Source organism: Phasianus colchicus, chromosome Z (genome assembly GCF_987193195.1).
Source record: "Phasianus colchicus chromosome Z, bPhaCol1.hap1.1, whole genome shotgun sequence".
NCBI lineage: Eukaryota > Metazoa > Chordata > Aves > Galliformes > Phasianidae > Phasianus > Phasianus colchicus.
This window is the reverse complement of record NC_143476.1, coordinates 68,977,242-68,999,074: the sequence shown is the minus strand read 5'-3', so window position 1 is coordinate 68,999,074 and position 21,833 is coordinate 68,977,242. Positions and strand designations below refer to the sequence as shown.

Here is a 21,833-nt window from a genome sequence, read left to right as displayed (position 1 = left end):
TGAATGGGTGTGGAGAGCAATTTGACAACAGGTAGCAGAGAGTCCATCTTGTCCAGCCTCTGCAAAAGCAGGGACATCCAGAGCAGATTGTCCAGGACCATTTCCAGGTAGCTTTTGAAGACCTCCAGTAATTACTAATGATAGTCCAGATTGTTAATGAAGATATTAAACAGGACTGGTCCCCGTATTGATCCCGAGGGCACCCCACTTGTTATTGGCTTCCAACTAGACTTTTTACCGCTGATCTCTACTCTCTAAGCCCTGATGTTCAGCCAGTTTTTGATCCACTTCACTGGACTGCCTATCCAGCCCACACTTTAACAGCTTCTCTATGAGGATCTTAGAGGAGCAGCCTCAAAGGCCTTAAAGAAGTCCAGGAAGACAATATGCACTGTTCTCTCCTCATCAGTCAGGCTCATCTGGTTGGTCAAGTATGACTTCCCCTTGCTGAGTCCATACTGGCTGCTCCTCATTATTTTCTTCTCCTTCATTTGCCTGGAAATGATTTCTAGGATGAGTTGTTCCATCACCTTCCCAGGGATTGAGGTGAAGCAGATAGGAGTGACATTTGCCTTCCTCCAGTCCCAGGCACTTCTCCCAGTTTCCATGACTGAGCTAAGATTAGAGAGTGACCTTGCAATCACATTTGCTAGATATTTGAGCACACATAGCTGCATCAGGGCTCATGGATGCCCCAAGGGCCGTAAAATTTTTTTAAATTCTCTCCCATTTTCCAGTGTGCTTTTAAGTCAGCCATTCTGCTGTGTTTGTATATAAATATGGGGAATGTTACAAAAGCAAAATTATTTTTTTTCCACTCCCAATTGTTTTGATTTTAACATTTTGAACCATAATAGTACCTTCAGTCTTTGCTAGAATTGGTCCTATTTCATGGACAGCTATTGCTAACAACAGGATTCATTAATGACATTTACTTTAAAAGAACTGTAAAATGCATAATCTTGCAAGTATATAGTTTATGTAGATTGAAAATTAACCGTAATATGAATGAAAGTTACTAATTCAGAAATATGGTAATATGCATTCTGTGTTAATACTATCTTTGTACTGGAGAATATGAATCAACTTTACTGATGTTAGAAATTAGCAGACTTTGGGGGCTAACAACGTTGAAATCAAACTAGTAGCTTTTACACTGTTTATAGATCTCATAGCTGATATGTATAAATCTATTTTGAAGCACTTCATTGATTCTCTGTAATTTCTCTTTTCCCAGCACCAAGGATGATCATTTCAGTGTTAGCATTCAGCCCCCTGTTGGAGAACTGCTTTTGCCTGTCACTATGTCAGAGAAAGACTTTAAAAAGGAGCAAGGTGAGAAATACTGTTTTAGAAGCTTCAGTAGATGTATTTGGATGAGAGGAGGTTGTGTGGCTTTCAGTTTCCAAGTGTATAGCAAGTCCTTCTAGTGTAGCTTCTTGTGTTAGTCTCTATAAGTATTCAGTCTGATGCTAATGATTTCATTTAAAAATATCTTTAAAAGGACATGCAGTGCTATTTGACAGGTGTTCAGTATGCCTTTAAAAACACAGATATCACCCTTCACCCTGAAACAGTCTTTTGGCTTAGAGTTTTGTCTTCTGTGATGAAATATATTGTTTCCTGCTTGCAGAAAAGAAAAAAGTTGGAACTTCCAGAAGTTAATCAAATACATATTGATACTCTTATCTGTATTTACTAGTCTTTTTTCCAAAGCTGCTCTTAAATAACATTGTTGTATTTGTTCTTCAATTACTTGAAATTTTCATATTTTTCCTTTAAGCACTTCATATAGAAACAGTATTCTTGTCTTCATATATACTTGAGCAGGAATTCTTTTAATGTTTGTATCTTTAAAGAATAAGTTTTTTCTCTTAGTTCAAACAGAAACCTCCATGAGAGCTCAATTATAACTCAAATTATGTTATACAAAATAATCAGAAAACACTAGTTAGGTAGGAGAGTGGGAGTTAAACGGAACATTCCATACTACTACTTTTAAGTTGAATGTAGTTCCTGGACATTTTAAAATATAAATAATTGCATTTTGGATGCATTCAAATGCAACAGTGTTTACTCATTCATCTGTGTCAGTGTATGGGATTTACATGTGTAAATCTTTCTACATTGAGATAAGAATATACCCGTGGGATCCTGTCTCGTTGCTGTGTAAGGCTCAGAAACTCAGTGTATCCATCAAGCAGTCGAGAACACCAATGAGTAAGCCCGTGTATTAATAATTATTGCTTTAGAGCATTTCTTGTATTCGTATTTTTTGAATGATTAAGAAAGTATTTTAAATATTGCCTAGATTATTTTCAGTTAAGCTTACTGTTGCAATGAAAAGTTTGGGTTGTGCTTTGTTTTCTTAACCCATTTATACTTATCTGCTGTTCTTACCCTTTGCTTGCTAAAGCCTGCCTCTCTGCTTTATACCTGCTCAGCAACCCAAGGTGAGTGATTGAATGAGGCTGTAGCACATTTATTTTAAACTGTTCCCTTCTAAAATTTGTAGTTGCGATTGTAGGGAAAGAAAAGCAGGTTACTGTGGTCCTTTCCCCATGTTTTTAAATTTGCTTGCTTTGAGATACTTGGATAGAGTTTTTGTACATTTTGCTGTGACTGAGGGCTTTTTTTCCTCCTGACTGGCCATACAGAACCACGAGCACATAGAAGAAGGGTACTTGGAGAATAGCTGTGTTCCTCTGTGGAGTTGTTGCCAAAATTCCTTTTTCTTCTGCCATTTTACTTCTATGGTTGTTGATTATTTGTCTGAATAAATCTGGCAGCTGTTTGCTATGTTTAATAGAGCAGAAAGGCTACTCTGAATAAAGCTATTTGAAAATTTGTTTATATGAAGTATTTGTAAATCCATGAAGGTCTCTTGGCATTTCTGTATTGCTCTCTCTGTCTCCCTGAATTCATTCTTTGATGCAGGACTTGATGCTGGCAAATTTACCACAGGTTTAAAAACCCTTGCAGTTGCTTTTATTTTTATTTTTTTCTTTTTGTTACAGATATCAGCTGCTTCAGAATATTCCTAGTAATAGAGGTCTCCATTCCAAATTTTACCTAAGTATTACAGGTATCTAGGACCAGCTAGTATTTGAAGGGAATTACTGTGTGCTCTTGCTAAATGAAAAATCTGAATTGCAGTAATAAATGCAGGGCAGTTTAGAAGTTAGTATGTATTATTCTATTTTGCGTTTAACTTCCATGTGTCTATATTCTCCAAATAAATCCGATTTATGAACTTGTTTTTTGCTTATCATGCTTTCATTTATTTGTTTGTTTATTTATTTACTTATTGTCTTTTTGGACATGAGATGCTTCAAGCCTCATAATAGGAAATGCCTGATTTTATTTGCAACCAAAACAAATAGGGAAAAAAACAGTAAAGGAACGAGGAGAGTATTAGAAACACAAGACTGTACTGGGGGAGAATGAGAGAATGCACAGGTTTTAAGGATTTTTACATCAAAATTGTGTGTATAATCTAATCAGAATGCTAAAGAGAAATACCCAGCACTGTACTGAAACACAGAAGACAATTCATTGCTTCATATCTTTACTCAATTACACTGTGCTGTTTTGCATTGTCTGTTACATCTGTGTTTTTTTCATTTTATCCCTGATGGCATAAGGAGAGGGAAATGGACAGGTTATTGAATATTCATAGCTGTGAAGGCTATCTAGTGGCAGCAGCAAACCTCGAAAGCAGTATTTGTGCACATGCTGTGCATGGTGTGCTTAGCCTTGCTTACACCACGTTGCCTTTCCTCTCCTCCTGAACTGGCGGATCCTCCTGTGAGGTAATGCCCCAGAGCTGCTGCTGAGCTAACGTTCATGTTTTGACAGTTCAGAAGCAGTGGGTAAAAATAGTATTTAAAATACTTTTTACCCCTCTGGTTAAATATTTTTACTTCAGGCCTGAGGATTTCATATCCTACCGCACCACGTCCTCCAGAAAAGCTGGGCTTGTTTAGTGGGAATTCGGTAGAAGTCAGGCATGTACTGCTGGGATCTCTGTATCCAAATTTTTACCAATCTGCTTTTGTAAATATCAATAGAAAAAATCCTCAAGGGCTTGATTCAGAATAGGACTAATCTGGTAGCAAACATACCTTGTTCTCTGCCAGTATAATTTTTCCAATTTTATTTCCTTTTACCATTAAAAATGTGTAGTTATTTCAATTTATCAGTTAGCTAAACCAGATCAGTTGCTGCTCTCTAACTAGAGTTTTCTTAGATTCTAATGTTTCAAGCAGTATTAAATGTAGTATGTAATTGTTAAATTTCGGGATTGGTTTGAATTTTTATGACAATGAAATATCATTTCAAAATAGCCAACTAAAACTATTTCAAGTATAAGGATTTCCACCCACGCTATTTACTGACATGTTTTAAAATAATTGTTTTCAGGAAGTGTAAAAGTGTATGTACTCTAAGGGGGAAAAAAAAAAAAAAGAAACTTGGTTGAGTAAACAAATTGTTTTCATAATTTTATTAAAATTTACGCATCCAGCTTATCTTCCTAAAAAGCAAGATGCTAATTCTTTAAGTGGTTGGACATTCTGGTCCTTGACTACCACAAGCAATCATATTTGATGCCCCTTAATTAGAGCACCCTTTTTTCTTTCCAGGTTCTTTTCCACCTCAGCAATCGAGACAATACATTTGCTTACCATGCTGCTCTCCTAAGTGTTCTTTTGCATGTAAATTAATCTTGATTCAGTTTACACTGTCATGCTGAGTGGTACAAATTGCCTATAACAATAAAACAGCATGAGTTAAAAATAAAGGGGGGTGGAAAGGCAGATTGAATGTGTGCCTTACTTGATAGGATGTTACTTTGCTTTATGCCAATACATTAGTCGACGATAATGAATCTTCTGTTCTGAAAAGCATGGTTTAGTTGATTTTTTTAATTTTACTTCAATGGAGCAGTACCTTGTCTTTTATAGAACAAGTTAGACAAACCATTAATGACAAGAGTGTTAAGGTTAAATATGAAGCAATGCATTCACTTCTCTGAGTGCTATCCATCTTTCCATTTACAGGAGGTTGACAAAAGTACTGGCTTTGTACAACATTTCCTTTAATTACATGCTGCGGGAAACAGGCTTTTAACATAAACATAGTTGCATTCATTTATTCAGCATTTGCTCTTCAATAGAGCTTAATGGAGAAGGTTTAAATCCTAAATGAGTACACACATCTCTCAGCAGTGTTATGTCAGTCCCCGTGCTCTGCTTAAAAGCTGTTCTAGTCTGCGTATGTATTTTTTAAAGCTTTTCCCTAATAGTGAAGTTAAACAACTTGAAACGGAATGTACCATTCCCAAGATAAAGCTGATTTTTATAGAAGTTGCATGCTTATTTTTGTTCCCTTCAAGTGCAGATCACATTCAAAAATATCCCATTATTTACTCATAAGCTGTTCAATTTTTACTTTGATACTTCTTATATTGTAACAGCAGCTAATGCTCATTCTAGTGCATTAAAATGTTGGGTTTTTTTTTTAATTGCTATACTCAGCACTTTGTGCCATTTGCTATGGGTTTGAACTGTGTGTACAGCCCAAAAGCCTACAATGTTAGGCTTTTGAGAGTTTTGCATTGTTTCTATTATTAATGTTACTGTTGATTACAGATATGTGATAGTTCTTCCAAAAGCACTGTGTTCTATTGTTTGTGTTTTCAGCTTCTGAACATAATATAAAAATACACACACATTGCTACAGTGTAGTTCTTGTTGGATTTTAATCAACATAAGCATCCCACAAATTATTCTTATAACCAATGAATATTAATAGGGGAGAAAATGTTGCATTTTTGTTGTTGTTGTTAAAATGATTCTAAACAACACTTCTTTCTTTACTTTTTTTTTTTTGTCATATGCCTTCATGGAATCTTGATACTTCTGTTTCATTTATAGTAATATTAAAATTATTTTAATCAAAAAGTTTATTGTGAAAAGAGAGAGGTGCTAACTGAGTTTCCCAGTTTCTAACATGATGACTTTACCTTCATGAACTAAATTGTTCTGGTGATTACCGTCTAAACTTCAGGCTTATTTTTTGCAACATGATATTAAGTTATAATTATGTATGATGATTTTATGATTGATTGAAAGATTAGAAGATGTCTTTATATATGGCCTTGCATAAGAGTTTCTAAGACTCTTCTAAAACAGTCTTTCCTAATATTTCACTAATGTGTTTACATTCTTCTTCTACGTTATGTTTTTTGAGAAAAAGAACCATCCTGATTTCACAGTTGCATTAGTAAACACATATGATTGTCATGTTTCTAATAATTTTTTTTTCTAGTAATATGGCCTGTCAAATAATACATTAAACTGAGGTAGTTATGTAATTTCAAATAAAATTACTTTCTCAACATATTATTTAACTTTTAATGCATGTTTTTGTTTGTTTAGAAATCTTGCTTTGGTTTTATGCGTGGTAAGCAAACAAATCTTAAAGTATTCATAATGAAATATGTAATGTTTCAGGGATGCTGACAGGAATGAATGAGACATCTGCTACCATAAATGTTGCTCCACAGAACTCTACTGGTCGTGTAATAATTGAGAGACTCATGAAGGCAGCAAACCTGGGTGTAGTCCCTTCTGGTCAAGATAAAATACACAGGTAAGAATATATGTCATTTGCAGTAAGATTATATTTTTATTATGAATTTCCATTGGTTCAAAATTCAACATTTTCTAATATTAGGGAAAATTTTATTGTCTGCACTTTTAACAAATATTGTGTGCAACTTGGGCTGTGACATAGGATCCTAACCAGATGTTAACTTGAATAGTTGTCAACTCTCTATTTGAATGTATATGGCATATTAAATATCTAGACTTGTGACTGAACACAGCTAGGTAAAATTGTCTGTTTCTTCATTTTGTTTCAAAGAGAAAAGATAGCCTTTTCAAAGCACAATGCTTTCAGTATTGTCTACATGTTTTTCTTACTTTTGTTTCTGTTTCCAAAAGTAGGCTTATCTCGTTATATCTGGATGTATCATCTGAGAGAAGAAGCTTGATTTTCTTCCACATTATTTTTTTTACCTAACATAATATCTATCATGTTAGATATCTATGTGATATCTAACAACATAAACTACATGATTATTTTATTTTTAATTAGATGAAGATGATTTAAAGTACAGGTTGAACATACATTGAACATTTTCTTCTCCTTCCTGTATATGTGCAAGGAAAAACATAATTTTCATCAGCCAAGAAAGTCAATGGCTCTATCTAATTCCAGTTCAGTCCATTTTATCAAAAAGCAGTGGTACAGAATGTAAGTCGAATCAATATGGCTATTTGTTAATCATAGCTTGTAATGTGATTGACTGAAAATATTTAGTCCAGTGAATCTGTATGGCTTGTCACCTGTGACAAGAGCAAACAAGAAAATTGCTATGTATGGAAAACTGAGTAGACAGAAATAATAACAGCAAGACATCACTGGAAGCTGTTACCTTAGCCTCCTGAATTTTTCTGTTTAAGTAAAAGCAACATATCTCCTCTTAAGGTAAAGAACAATCCTTTTGTTTGAGATTTTGCTGGCTTAGATGACTGTTTGGAATGTTTATGTAGCCTACGCAGCTCAAATTAGCTGATATTTCTCTTCTTTGAATTTAGTCTTTTTTGCATCACTGAGCATTTATATTGCATTGCATTAACATTAACCCAGCTGGATTTTCCTATGCATTTGATACGGTCAATGATAAAATTCTGTTTCACCATAAAAACATGGTACAGCTAGTGCAATTGCACTGAAATGATTGTCACTATTGACACCTGCTCCTCCGTGAAAGTGTCCTCATTTGTTGCATCCCTCAGGGATCTATGCAGTCTGCATTCTCAATATCAATTCAAAGACTAGGTGAGAGTGTCAATCAAGAGAGACTAAAGTGTCTGTGGTATACAGGTGTTCTCCATCTTTACCCTATCCATCACATGACACTTTGTGCAGAAGGATGGATTGTTTTGTGACCGAGTCTCAAAAAGACTACCTAAAATAATAGCTTAATACCTAACTCAGCCACGAGTTGCCTAATTGAAGAGAAGTTTCTAATTTGTTCTTGCTTTCTCTGGCTTTTTGTAGAAAGGAAGGAGTTTTCCACTATGAGAGCCAGTAACTGAATTGAAGATTTACTTGCTGTTGGATGCACTCCTTCAGAGACAGTGGTTGAAAATGTGTTCTTTTAGGTATACGGAACACTTCAAAGCATCCTAAAATTTGGAGTGTTTGCTGAAGTGTTCTTTTCATTTGGAACAGAATATATTCAGACTATAGCAGAAGTTAGAGACTAGTTAGCATTTATAATGTCCAGCAAAGAGAAAAGACATTTTTATAACAACTTAACACTTGCCAGAAGTTCCCAGAAGTGATGGGTGTTTAGAAAACAGTCCTTCATTTGTTTAACTGTAAGCAAAGTTCACAAATACTATGTAGTAACAGTTGCAACTACAGAAATGAGAACAATAACTAATTAATACAGTGATTAACCTGTTCATCTATTAAAGACTGCTGTGTTATCATTAATGAATCCCAGACTTAGATAAATGAATATCTATTATTATTCTTAGATATTATGATTCATCATTAATGAATACTCTCAAATCTCTAAAAGAAACCACTAAAATATTTAAACATATGAATATATAAAAGAAATATATAAATATATAGAGATGTTAAATCAACTCTGTCATTATAGTTAACAAAATCAGAATCCATTCTTGCAAAATATCATAGATGTAAGAAGTATGGTGTGACTTGTTTTTATAACACATACAGCATTTGAAGGTGGTAAAATAAAGTCACCTTTACCTTGACAAACCAGTAATGAATATGATAAAAATATCATTATTTTTTTTTCTTCTTCTCTGATAGTATTGCCATTGTCCTGTTTGTTTGATTGCAAGTAGTATTTTGGAAGAAAAAACTGTATACAACAACTTCTTTCGTCTCACTGTGCTATTCTGTGAGAAGTAGTTGTGTTCATCTCTTGGAAATGCTTAGTACATATCCCTTTATGCAGCAAAAACAGTACCATTTTTAACCTGACACTGCTGTCCTGCGCTGTGCAGCCTGAAGTGCATTAACCTCTCAGTTGGTCATTCCCAACTTTATTATTATTACTTAATGACTGCTAATGACAAGAAATGTATATTGACTGGTAATGAAATATATTCATTCAAAATGTAGTAGTATAGTTTAATACAGGCCTAATCTAATGAGCAGGAACAGGTGCGTATTTCTTGGGGTTTTTTCTGTCTGAGCATATTTGCACTCATGACAAAGATGTTGTCATGTTGATGAGACCGAATTACTTCTCTTTAAATTTATAGCCCTATTTAGTATTGCATTTTTGCACCAAAATCACTAAGGCAACTATAGTGAAGATTTGAAAATAAATACTTGCAACAAATACCAAGAGAATAGCATGCACTCACCAATGAAAAATGAAGTAAATGTAAACCTGTCAAACATTGGCTATATGTGAATACATATAACAGTGTAGCAACACTTTCTAACATGCTTTTTTTGCTCTCTTTACCCTATGACTATTGAATTTTCATCATTACAAGAAAGTAATAATTTAGCTATTACTGAATGTAGGTCAAAATGCCAGATAATATAGTTGATTGTATTTTAGACTGTATTTTCTGACCTGTTCCACGTATTTAAAGTTATAGCTGCAAAAATTCCTAGATAATAATCAATTAATATCAGAACATGAATCTGTAGATTTGTATTCGCATTTTTGCAAAATAAACTTGTTGCACCATTTTACTTGCCTAAGTATGGTAACCTGCATCTGAAGTGAGTTCATATGAGCTAATAGGTCACTGGGTCTTAGAAAGCTACATATGGTGCAATCTCACAATCTTCACAGGATTTGACTATTATATGCATTGTCCTCTCTAGCTTTGGTCTCAAGAGGAAATATTGTTTCAATATTAAGATTTCTATTAAGGACAAAAATGTGGAATGAACTTAAAGAGAGGATTTTTTCAGAACAGGAAATACATTTTTTCTGGGAATTTGAAAACTTCAGCAAAATTTGTGTGCATTACTCTTCTTAAAATATTTTACAAAGGTGATTATGGTGATTGTTGTAGAAATCTTAAAGCTTATATAGTCATTTCCATCTTCTGAGAACTATTGTTTGTTAATTATTTAGATGAAGGGTGATTTGAAAAGATGGAGAACACACAGAAACTGACCAAATGATTTAAAAATAATCTGAAGATGCCCAAAGCAAGGACACTGAAAGAGAAGTATTTTTTTCCTACAGGGAATCAAATCAGTCTGAATGACCACACATGCACATAAGTTAAAGTATGTCTGCTGTTTGTATTCAGTATGGAAAGTCTGACAGGTATTTTTCTGTCTTCAAGATAAGAGGATACAGAACTGAGCATATTTTTTCCCTCAAAGCTGATTCTTCTGAGGGCCAGCCCTTCAATGTCATATCTCTGGTTGGGCAATAATACTCATTGCCTTATATATATATATAAATATAATATAAATATTAAATATTAAATATATATAAAATATATGTAATGTAAATATATATAAGTAATTAATTAAATATATAGTGAATAATTTATAAATGTAAATATATATAATACTGTATAAAATACGGTATATAAATATATATATAAAATATAAATTCTAGGCTGTTCTATTTCAAAATGTGATGAAACAAAAATTCACTGAAATCAAGATTTTCAGTATTTTTTCTTTTAACTAACACAAGCCTTATTTATCAAGAGACATCCTAGTGTTACCTTCAATATCTGTTGCTTATTCCATCTCAGATGAATATTCTAAGAGTTCCTCAGGTGTCTTTCTGCTTCCTTCATTTTCAGCTTCATAACCTCCCACCAGGATAGGTTTTTTTCACTTTGATTGTAGCAGAAGACAACAGACAGTGATAGAATGAAAGGAAGAGCTGCAGACTTTACTTACTATTAGATTGGTCTTACAATCTTCTTGAAAGTATCAGAATACTGTCTACTATTATTTAAGGATGAAGGAAAGCTGTCTTGGGGTTCTTTGACTTAGAAAGAAAATAATGGAAACACTGATGCAAAACATGACCAGTATCTCCAGACTATGGCAGAAAAGTTTTCATGTGTTTGAGTAGCGTATACCAGAAAAGCTCTTTCAGAGCTGGAATCACACTTAGGCTTATGCTGGTGTGATTCCATTGTTGTCAGAAAAAGTATTTAATAGTATGAAGAACATGGCCTTCTTGAACTATTTTCCTCTCCTCCTTTCACTCTCTGAAGCATTTTCTAGATAGAGTGCATTGTGCATTAGTATATTGTTTCCCTCGGTGAAATGGCATTTGAAATACAAAAGGATGCAGTGCAGAGCATCCTTTTCTACAGTTTTCACTCCTGAAGATTTTACTTGCGCATTGCCTGATCAGTCAGTGAGACAAAAGTCTAACCTGGTGCTCCTATTGTATTTTGAAAGGAATCCACAATTAGTATCAGGAAATTGTCAGGTTAGAAAATAAGCATGGTATTATCAACTTACCTTTATTCTGCTGGTCGTGGTTTTAACCTTTTGTGAATAAGTAAGTATTAACAGATGTTACATATTTTCCATCTAGAGTTTGGAGATTTGCACTCTTTTAGCTAAAGCAAAACCATACTGTGGAAATCATATGACAGTAAGCATACTGCAATGGATGTGCATTGAAAACGTGAAGAACTTAAGTGCAAATTAGACACAGTATTGAAACTTGCATGAAATACTGCAAGAAAAAAAAGGAAAAGAAGGAAGGAGGGAAGGAAGTAAAAAAGGAAGAAAGGTAGATCAATCCAAAGATCAACACTTGTTCTGCAGTAGCCTTTATTCCCTACCCCATGCATCAGTCTGGCAGTCTGGTTGTATTCACCCCTTTTTATCATTTTGCAACCTGTCATGTCCCATTTAGGTTATATTGGCAGACTGATTCTCAAAGGAAAGAGGGTTTTGTTTACAGACAATTTTGATTATCAGAGAATGGCTTGCTTAGTAATGTTATCATCCCCACACCTTTTTATCCAGCAACACTTAATTTGGGGAGAAAAAGTGCGTGACTGTGCATGTGTGTAGGTGTGTACATACTGAACAAACCTCTCTTTGAAAGAGTCCACTTGGAAAATCTTTGTCTATGTCATCATCCAGCTTATACTAAGTTGGAAGAGTCCTCCGAAAGTTCCCAAGCCCCATCAGCCTACCATAGCTAACAACTGCAGGTGTGTGTGTCAGATAGGAAGGACTACCCTTTTATTGAAGGAGAAAAGTAATCTAGAAATCAATAAGAAACAGATGTGAATTGTTTATAGTTACTCCATTTGGACCCAAATATATGCTCTCTTTAAGGCTGATAGATAAGTCCAACAAGCCCAGAAAGACATTTTTAAGGACCGTTTCTGATGTGTGTGTACACAGAATTGTTTTCTCACATTTCTTAATAAGTAGTTGGCCTGTTCAAAGCTCAGATGATGTAAAATGTACCTCTGGCAGTAGGCCCTGTGAAGCAGTTATGTGGACTGTTCTGCTTCCATAGTTTTTTAGCTGTTGGGCCTCATAATCTTTTTCTACACTTCAAGAGAGCTGTAATGAGTGGCAAAGTAAATAAACTTGTTATAAACTTGCAGCTTTGATTTTGCTTCCTAATTTCTTTAGTAGGAATTAATTAAGGGGCTAAACACCCTAGGCAAAAGAGTTTTTTCTGCAAGCTTTTACCTGTAGGTGACAGAATTCTAAATGGAATGGTGTATCCCTGTACACAGGTATTTCAGCTCTCCTTGTGAATAGAATTTGTAAACTTGTAATATTTTTTAAGTTTACGGTAGAATCCCAGATGGAAAAAAAAAAAAAAATGTAGAGCCTGTTAGACATCCAGCTAGGCTATTTACTTTTCTTTTCTCAGCCTGTAGTGAAAGGATTTCTGGCTACTTACTACTTCTAGGTAAATATTTTTACTCCTAGTTTTATAGAAAAATGGGATTTTTAAAAATGAATGTACTCATTCCACAGTTTCTACTATTTATTTCTTAATCAAATCCTAGTATTCCAAAACACGAAATTTCCTCACTGTTAACAAGATGGCCCTGCATGTACTAATACAGTTTTTGTGTGCTAACATATGATGATTTTGATTAACTGGTACAAAACACTTGATAAAGATTAAGTCTTTCTACAATATCATTTGAAGACATTTTAAATATATTACTGCACATAGGGAGCTAATATGTGAATTGCAAAATTTAAAAATAACTTTAAGGAGTCAAATTTGAGCTCAATATTGAAAGCATATGAGTGTGTTACTTTGGATATAAAGTTAATCAAAATAGATTGTTCTAGCCTAGTTTGTTTGCTGTCCACTAGAGGACAGCACTGCTTTTGTATCAGAATGCTGTAAAGTGAAAAATATGTTCAGCATTTTCTTTGAACAACAAACAGGAACCTTCTGAGTCAGTTGTTTAAGTAGAAAACATTTAATACTTAAACTAAATGAATGGGAAAACATATTTGATTTGAAAGATTTTTGAGCAGGTTTGAAATTTTAGTGTGTTTCTGTAAGGTGAATTATTTTCTTGGAATTACCTACATTTTTACAAGTGAAAATTTATAGCTTATTTTAAAAGAGGACTATATGTAATTCACATATTTATCATATTAAACTTTTGACTATTTAAGAAAAAATAAAAGAACAGAATAGATGAGAAAAAAACAGGTCAGACAACGATGAGAGTTTTCTGTTTGCGAGGAGCAAATACAGTGATTCGAGATTTCAGCTTTTTGAATTTTGGAGAGGATATACTTCCAAGTAAAAAATGCTGAAATTTCTGAACTCAGAGGAAATACCATGGAAGATCATGCAACATCTTTTGAGCATGTGGAGTACTGCTGTGTACTGGACAGCAAGTTCTGAGTACTTGTGTGGATTTATGCACTGTCGTTAGAAACGTAGTGAGCTGCTCACTGTTTACAGAGGACAAGCTCAAAATCTTTAGCAATAGCTAAAAAAAATACTTTTATAAAGTATTTATAAACATTTAATATATACATTATATACGTTTATATTAAAATTATTAAAATTTACATATTATATACATTTAATAAAATTAAATGATAAAAATATGGTGCAGATTTGAATGTAATTTATTTTACAATTTTACAGTTAAACCCCCAAACAGTTAACATTGAAAATAAGTTACATCTTGGTAATGAATTACATATGTTGAACAATTGAATTTAAGAAAAATGTTAGAACAGCATTAACTGGTCTGGAAAAGAAATAAAGTATCCCAAAATATCGTTATGTAATTTTTAATGTAAATATTAATCAAATTGTATGACCTAATAACCAGTGTTAAGTTTATTTCTGAAAGGTTAAAATCACCAAGTTAAGAAAAAGATGTCTTTTTTTGTGAGTATGCTTCTGCTGCTTTGTTTCATTAAGCTTACTGCATTCCCAGGTCAGAATTAATTCATAGTAATGCTATTCCATATACTTTTTTCAGGTTCTACTGCATATTCAGAGAACAACATGTAGGTCAATTACAAGATAAAATGCTAAATATCAGGACTAACTGAAAATATTTTTTATGTCCGTATGATGCATCAGAATCTATATAATAATTGTTCATTCTTACACATACAAATTGAAGACTAACTCACAGTAGTATTTTCTTTTCCTTTGAACATATTCATTGCATAACTTGATTACATGTTTCTGAACTTTGGACTAATTATTTGTCTACGGCTAGGGCAGAACACTGCATCTTGTGATCGTCTTTCTTACTAATAGGATTCTGTCTGCTTCAGCAGGCAATAATTGAAGGCTTAATGTGCAGGATTAAAAAAAAAAAGTTTTAGCTTCCATGGGCCATTGTCACTGTTTCTGGTAAGCAATAAGACTGAAAAAAAAAAAAAAAAAGAAAATTTAGTTTAAATAGAGGAATCAAAGATGAAAAAGAGTGCCTGACAGGAGAGAGCATGTGCTTTAGTGCTGTTGAATTATGTGTCACAAACCCCGCTCTGTTGTGAACAAATATCCAGATAGCGTCCAGCTGTAAATTCACTTTTTCAAATGTTGAATTTTAAAGATTAGATTTTTAGAGTGGGTTACTCTGTTGCTCTCTATTCGTCGGCTTGAAATTTTCATAATCTTTCCAAGAGAAAATGCCTCTCTTGCATATTGCAGCTATCTTCTTTCAATAAATAAAGGAAAAAAATAACCACTAGTCCTTAGTGGAGCTAGCATTTGGTAAATGCTGTCACACTGTAAATCTGATTCTCTGTTCTTTTTCCTCTACTAGGAATTCCATCTAATTATAAATAAAATATCCTTATAGGACAACCATTAAAAAAATTGTATTTTCACTACCAGGAATGTATTTATTTGTAACTGTTGAAAGACTGAATGACTTTATAAAAACACACGGTGTTTTACTGATGCTCATTTAGAATATGATACATTTTCGTAGCTACTGACAGATATCATATTCCTGCAAATCTGTGAACTACTCCTTTCTTTTGCCATGTCACGTAACCTCAAATATTTAATGTTCTTTTTAAAGAAACATATATATCTTTGGGAAAACTTAGAATGTGCAGATAACTGCAGTGTAACAGAAATAACCATATGAAAATATTTGGCTCTGTTTTCTGAATGTTCCTCTTATGTACTTTGTGGATTTCTCATCATTTTGTTTGTTTTTCATGTTCACTGCTCTATCCTCTATTTTGATTGCTGCAACAGAGCCACATGGGTATTATAATGTCTTATTCCAAGAGTTGCCCAAATGACAATTTCTGTTTTGGAGAAATTTTCTCCACTAACAACCAGTGTACAAGTCAGATTTTAATGTTTGACAGTGCAATTTCCAAGTCTTCACTCATACTATGAAGGCTAATTGTTGTTAATATCTTTTTAAAAATATTTAGATTCAAAATTTATCTTTAAGCCAGTATCAACTTTCACAAAGTTGAAAATTATTATAAAGTAAAAATAATTACTGGCTTCACTGGAAAATAAAAGTTGTTCCACAGCTTCTTACAAAGAATAAATACCTGCTATACAAAGTGATTAATTTTTGCTGCTGCAAACTTTTTAATAGCTTTCTGATCTAACTATTTAGTTGAGCAGAACACACGTGTCATAAAGTGGCCTGTAAGTGTAAGCATATATAATGTAATAATATGTACTTTAAAAATCAGATTCTACCCAAATTGTTAAATGACAGAGTTTTTAAAACATCTAAATAATTAGCAAATCAGTTTTACTGATTAAATATTGTAACCAGAAGTCAACAGGCTTCATCTTTAATAACTGAGTTCGTTTCAAGATTCAAATCAAACTCTTATAACTGGTTTCAGAAACTTCTTCCCCATTTTAAGGAACAGATTTCAGTTTCCAAAGTTCAGAAGCAGTAGTAAGCCCATTCTGTTGTGGTTCTTCTATACATCCTTTTTTTTCAGGGGGGGGGGGTGAAAAGATGTCATCTCGTTCTGTTCTTTTTTTTACTAAGTGACTCCAGATCACTGACCATTTATACAAAGTTAGCCAATGCTAGTTAAGCACACTAACATTTTGTGTGGAATTATCCAAGTTTCAGACCCTTCACACCTTGCAAACCACCTGAAAACTCACATTTATTGACGTGTTCTTTGCAGAGGTATGGAAAAGTAATATTGATCACCTATCAGATTTTGCAAATGCACTCGTGAAAATATTGGCACCAAACTCATCTCTGGTGCTCTGGTCTCTCCCAGCTTTCTCAGAACACTGCCTTCGTATCACTTTCCGGTTTTAATAAAAGGGGTAAAATCAGGCCTTGGGGCTATGCAACGCAGCAGGAGTGCCAGCTACCAACCCTTGCGTGTGCATACTCAGACATAATCCGTTCTGGGTTGTCCAGACACAACCTTTAAGTAAATAAAGTGACTAATACGACAGTTGTTTATGTAATTATTCCCCTGTCAAAATCAACAAGAGGAATAGCGATCTTTTACACTGCAGTGCAGGTAGATAAAATCGCCGATACAAGTAGCTAAGTAGTTAATTTTTACGGTAGCGATGTTGTTTCAGAAGCTCCTATTATAGGGAGATGTCTTTGAATGTATCTGTAATCCGGACAAAAGAAATAGATTGACCTGTGATGGGTGACATTAGAGAAGTGCCCTGTGTTTCCTTAATTAGTATAATGTGTTATGAGATTTTGATATGCTTAGTTTAAAAAGAAAAAAAGGCAGAAATTACTTCTCGTTTAAAGAGAACCTGCTTCCTGCTTAAGTGGCTAATATTTTAATTAAATCTGGAGTGAAGTTTTTTGAGTATCTCCTGATAAACTCCCTCCTTTATGTTGATGGTAATTAAACAGATCCCTAAGGGCCCGAGCAGGCGCTTTGCGAGGCCCGTGCTAATTGTCAGACATGAGACACTGACCAGTTGGTTTGCTCTTGAATAGCCGACAGCGTGCTGTCAGCCTAGCAGTTTTATTTTTCTGCATTGTGCGCTGTTGTCAGGGCTAACTGGGTCCTTTTGTGGCTGAAGATGTTGCGCAAATTGAGGCAGATGGCTCTGGTTCAGACACGTGTCCTTCAGCAGGAGGAGATTGGCCCTGCAAAGTGGGGTCAGGCTGGGTCGCAGACCCGCTCCTCACTCCTTCTTGTTCTCAAAAGCCCACGTGCAGAAACTTGGTTGTTGTCAAGTAACCAGCTACAACAACAACAACAAAAAACACACAAAAAAAAGCCTGGTGTGCTCCTTGTGGGATACGGAGGACGAGGCTACTGCCATCCTCATCCTTCCTGTCTCTTGGGCCACGCTGTGCATGCAGAATGAATTAACAGGATTGACAGAAGTTCATTGTGCCTAAAATGGCTTTTCAGTCCATTGTGGTGCTTAAAAGGCTAGTTTTGCTTTTAATTCCATGTAATTAGAGGTTTCCTCGTGTCTTGGAATTCAGTAATGGTGCATTAGACCTAAATTTTATTTATCTGGATATATATATATATATATTTGTTTGCTTTGTAGGACTAGAAAATACATAAATATTGACTATGTTTTTGTGATAAATATTCTGGAGATTAAATACAATCACAGACAAAATGATGTGGTGTCTTGCTATTATCATTATTTCAGAGGATGGTGTTGGAAGTTTATGAGTTTGAGTATATTTAGCCTGAATTAATTCCTGAGGTGGCAGGCGGGTGTGCTTTTCTGCAAACACAACAGTGTAGCTTTTGGAAGTGTTATACTGCATTTAGTGTCATTGGATTTTCTTTGAGGCACCAAATGATGTTTACCCATGAAAATCCCCTTAGAACTGAGTTCAGATCAACTGTGCACACTAAGATAGTTCCTGAGAACGGTACAAAAGCTGAAGTTTTGGAATGTTAAATAATAATAATCTGATTTAAGTCGATTTTGTTATGTGTATTATTAGAGTTTTGCAGTCCCTTTTTTTTCCTGAAGTACTAAAATATTTGCACAATAATGAAGAAATTTTCTGTAGAATTTGTGGTTTTATGGTGTATCCTCTGAAATTGACTAATGAAATTGGAGGCATTTTGTTAATACATGAGCTCGTTTAACTGTTGCAGGAAAAAGCATTCGTAGTCTTTAGCCTTAAGGTTCACAGTGATTTCTTTCTTTTTTTTTTTTTTTCCTTTCATCCACTCTAGGTTTGCAGCAAAGACTGTGCACAGTGGGTCACTGATGCTAGTCACAGTGGAGCTGAAGGAGAGCTCTACAGCACAGCTCATCATAAATACTGAGAAAACTGTGATTGGTTCTGTTCTGCTGCGGGAGCTGAAGCCTGTCCTGTCCCAGGGGTAACCTGCTTACATCTGGACTTCAGAATCTGGCACACAACAAAAGTGCCTGGCATCCACTACTGCTGCCTTTCATTTATAATAATAGCCCTTCCATCTGGCAGTGGGGGGAAGAATACACTCTTGACATTCTTCTGCTTTAGAATGCTAGTGTATGCAAGTCGTCTCCTTTTTTTCTGCTTGCTAACCAAAGAACATATATTTTACTGTCAGTTATCTGCATTCTTAAATGTATTTCCCATTTGTTCTATCTGAGTACTTCCCTCTCTTTCCACCCCCCTCCCTTTCCCCACTGTAGTGGACAAATATTAGATAATGAAGTTGAAAGGAAATCACACTGCTTAAGAATCGTGTTAAAAACAGCAGATAAATCGGTTCCAGCAACATATGCAACAATTATGTGTGCACTTCAGAGAAGCACACACATTACAACAAATACAGGAAAATTGTTTGCTTTCTGAAAATCCTTGTGCACCTGAACTCACGTAGTAAGAATATTGTTCCCATTTGATGTGATTTTCTTAAATATTTCTGTTAAGCTGCCAATAAAGTAGTGCTTTGAGCAGAAAGTGCCTCTTTCTTGTTTTGTTAGAGATCCTGTGATGATCATCAGTAATATATACAACTGGCCAATTTGAAGTAAATATTAGCAAGATTGGATGCTATATATGCACTAGGAAACACTTTTTGTGAAAGTTGACAGTGTTTGTGCTCCAATTTAATTTTCTGATACACAGTTACATTTTTGTTACTAAACAAAACATGTCACTCTTATTTTCAAATTGGCCTACTTACAAAATACTGATTGAGAAGAACTGTTGGGACATACTGTTGCCTAGCTTAGTAAATCATTCAGATTCTTTTTGTCAATTCTTTATTATACCTAAGTTAGAATATCTCCCACCTGTGCATAAACCATGGCTTCAGGTAAAGAGAAATTCATAAGCACAGCTGCTGAGCTACGTCTGAGAAGTCCAAAGGCTGTGCCACATTGGTGGCACCCTGGTTTCTGCCTACTGAACCATGACTATAGCCTGAATGTGATTTTGACTTTCTCTTCACATTTTGGTTATGTGATAGTTTACAAAAAGATAGATGCTGAGCTTTGTCATTTCATATCAGTTCTTACCTCTAACATGGCTTTCCCTAGCAACTCATGGCTCTGCAACGGAAATTTTCATAACACAAAGAAGAGATTTGGATAACTCTGCACCTTTGCTCTGTCTCCAGGACCCTTTGCATGGTCCTTCTGTGGTTCTGCTTGCAGAAATGTTGCTTTGCTGCATAGTGGAAAATTCTAAAATTTTGTGCAAGAATTTAGTTTAGCCACACAGTAGCCCTAACACGTAGCAGAGTTTGCTGGCAAGTTCTAAACAGACTTTTTTCTAGGTATTGAAGGTGCACTTCTGTTAGAAATATAGTTCTAGGTTTCTTTACACCCAAATATGTTGGCATTTCTCAGGCAAAGAAACAGGAATCTATTGCACTCAACAGGAATGGAGATTTTTAAGTCAACATTTATATTATTTTCTAAAGTCCTAATTTTGCAGTAAGATTTTTTTTTTAATTATAATTTCAAGTGTGATATAAAAGTTATAACTCAAACAGTCACAAAATTATTCACAGTAGAAAATCACCACATAGAAAATGCAGATTGGTCTAGATACTCAGTGAGAGGGTGCTGTGGGAAAGGTGCAGAACTACTTTGCAAGAAAAGATTCAACTGTGAAACTTTCAACCATGATTGGAAGGGGAAAAAAAAAACAAAAAACAACAAAAAAAAAAAAAACAGGAAGTGTACCACACTATAAATTGAAGGAAAATATATTATTGCTGTATGTCACACAAGTTGCTGAGTGACTTCTACCTCTTTAGAGCACTTTATACAGTTTACTGGTAAAGACCATAAGTGTGCATGATATTGGATATTTATGAGGATATTTATGGCGTTTTTGGTATTAATTCACTTTTTTCAGTACTTGGTGATTTGGTCCTGAATGGTTCAGTAACTCTTGATACAGGTATCCGTATCAAGACTGATGGACAGTGTGGTTTGCAGATTTATTCTGGCTTTCCAACTTTCCAACTTCCTCCATGAATAGATGCTTAAACAATAAAATATGTGTGCAGTAAATCTCAACTCTTCACAAACCTAAACATGAGCACCTGTACGTGTCTTAATATCAACAGCACAAGTTGTGCTCAGTCATAATTCAGTTGGTAATAGTTAGCAACAGTTCCTTGCTTTTGCCACGTCATTTTTGTTCACTTTCCTTTCTACTTTTCATCATTTACAGAGGCATGTTTAAGCATATCAGGATGTGAAGTAGATGGCTAGTCTGAATTGCCAGCTGGGATTCACTTCAGAGTAGTTTGCTTGTACCAGGCAATGGCTGGTTACAACTACGGGCAAGCTTTTTCAGGAGCTGCACACTGATAACCATCTGACTTCTGCAAGAACCCGGACACAGGCAGCCTTGAAGCATACCCGCATGCACAAATCAGGACACAGGGGGCGGATTTTGCTACAATAGGGACCAGGAGGTGAGGGGCCACTGCAACAGAACCAGGCAAAATGTAAAAAATTAGTAATACCTACCAATTGAAACATATTACAAAAACCAAGGAATGTATGTGTGATTTTACTGATTGAGTCAGTCCTGCCCAAAGTAATTAAAACTCAGAGAGACTCTATGGTTTTGTCTACTGTGTTAGAACTAGTTATGGGTTGAAAAATCGCTAAGTAAGAGCAGGGGCAAACTAGAAAGTTTCTGCATAGTGAGAGACTGACAGATTCTTTGCCTCATGGTTGTTTCCAGTCATCCACACATATACAACCCTGTGGAGTCTTTTTTGTTTAGGGGAAGTGTAGAGGTTGCTTTTTTGTTTGTTTTTTTTGTTGTTCAGGGAATTGGGGTTTTTGTTTTGTTTTTTATTGTTGTTGTTTTGTT

The 21,833-nt window shown here is 34.8% G+C and overlaps 1 protein-coding gene across 5 annotated transcripts in view; it reads left to right on the top strand.

Annotated features, from left to right (window-relative positions):
* Window positions 1–19,475, top strand: part of AP3B1 (adaptor related protein complex 3 subunit beta 1) — a 158,001-nt gene extending 138,526 nt beyond the window's left edge. For 2 of the 5 annotated variants that reach the window (XM_090132254.1, XM_090132257.1), the window contains exons 25-27: window positions 1,238–1,335; window positions 6,516–6,654; window positions 18,733–19,475. In XM_090132254.1, the coding sequence (XP_089988380.1) occupies window positions 1,238–1,335; window positions 6,516–6,654; window positions 18,733–18,886 (391 nt within the window). In that variant the 3' untranslated portion in view covers window positions 18,887–19,475. Of the gene's footprint in view, window positions 1–1,237; window positions 1,336–2,132; window positions 2,221–2,416; window positions 2,454–3,017; window positions 3,086–6,515; window positions 6,655–18,732 lie in introns of those variants that run through there. The other 3 variants (XM_090132253.1, XR_016462209.1, XM_090132256.1) reach the window with 3 other exon arrangements.
* The last annotated feature ends 2,358 nt before the right edge of the window (window positions 19,476–21,833 follow it).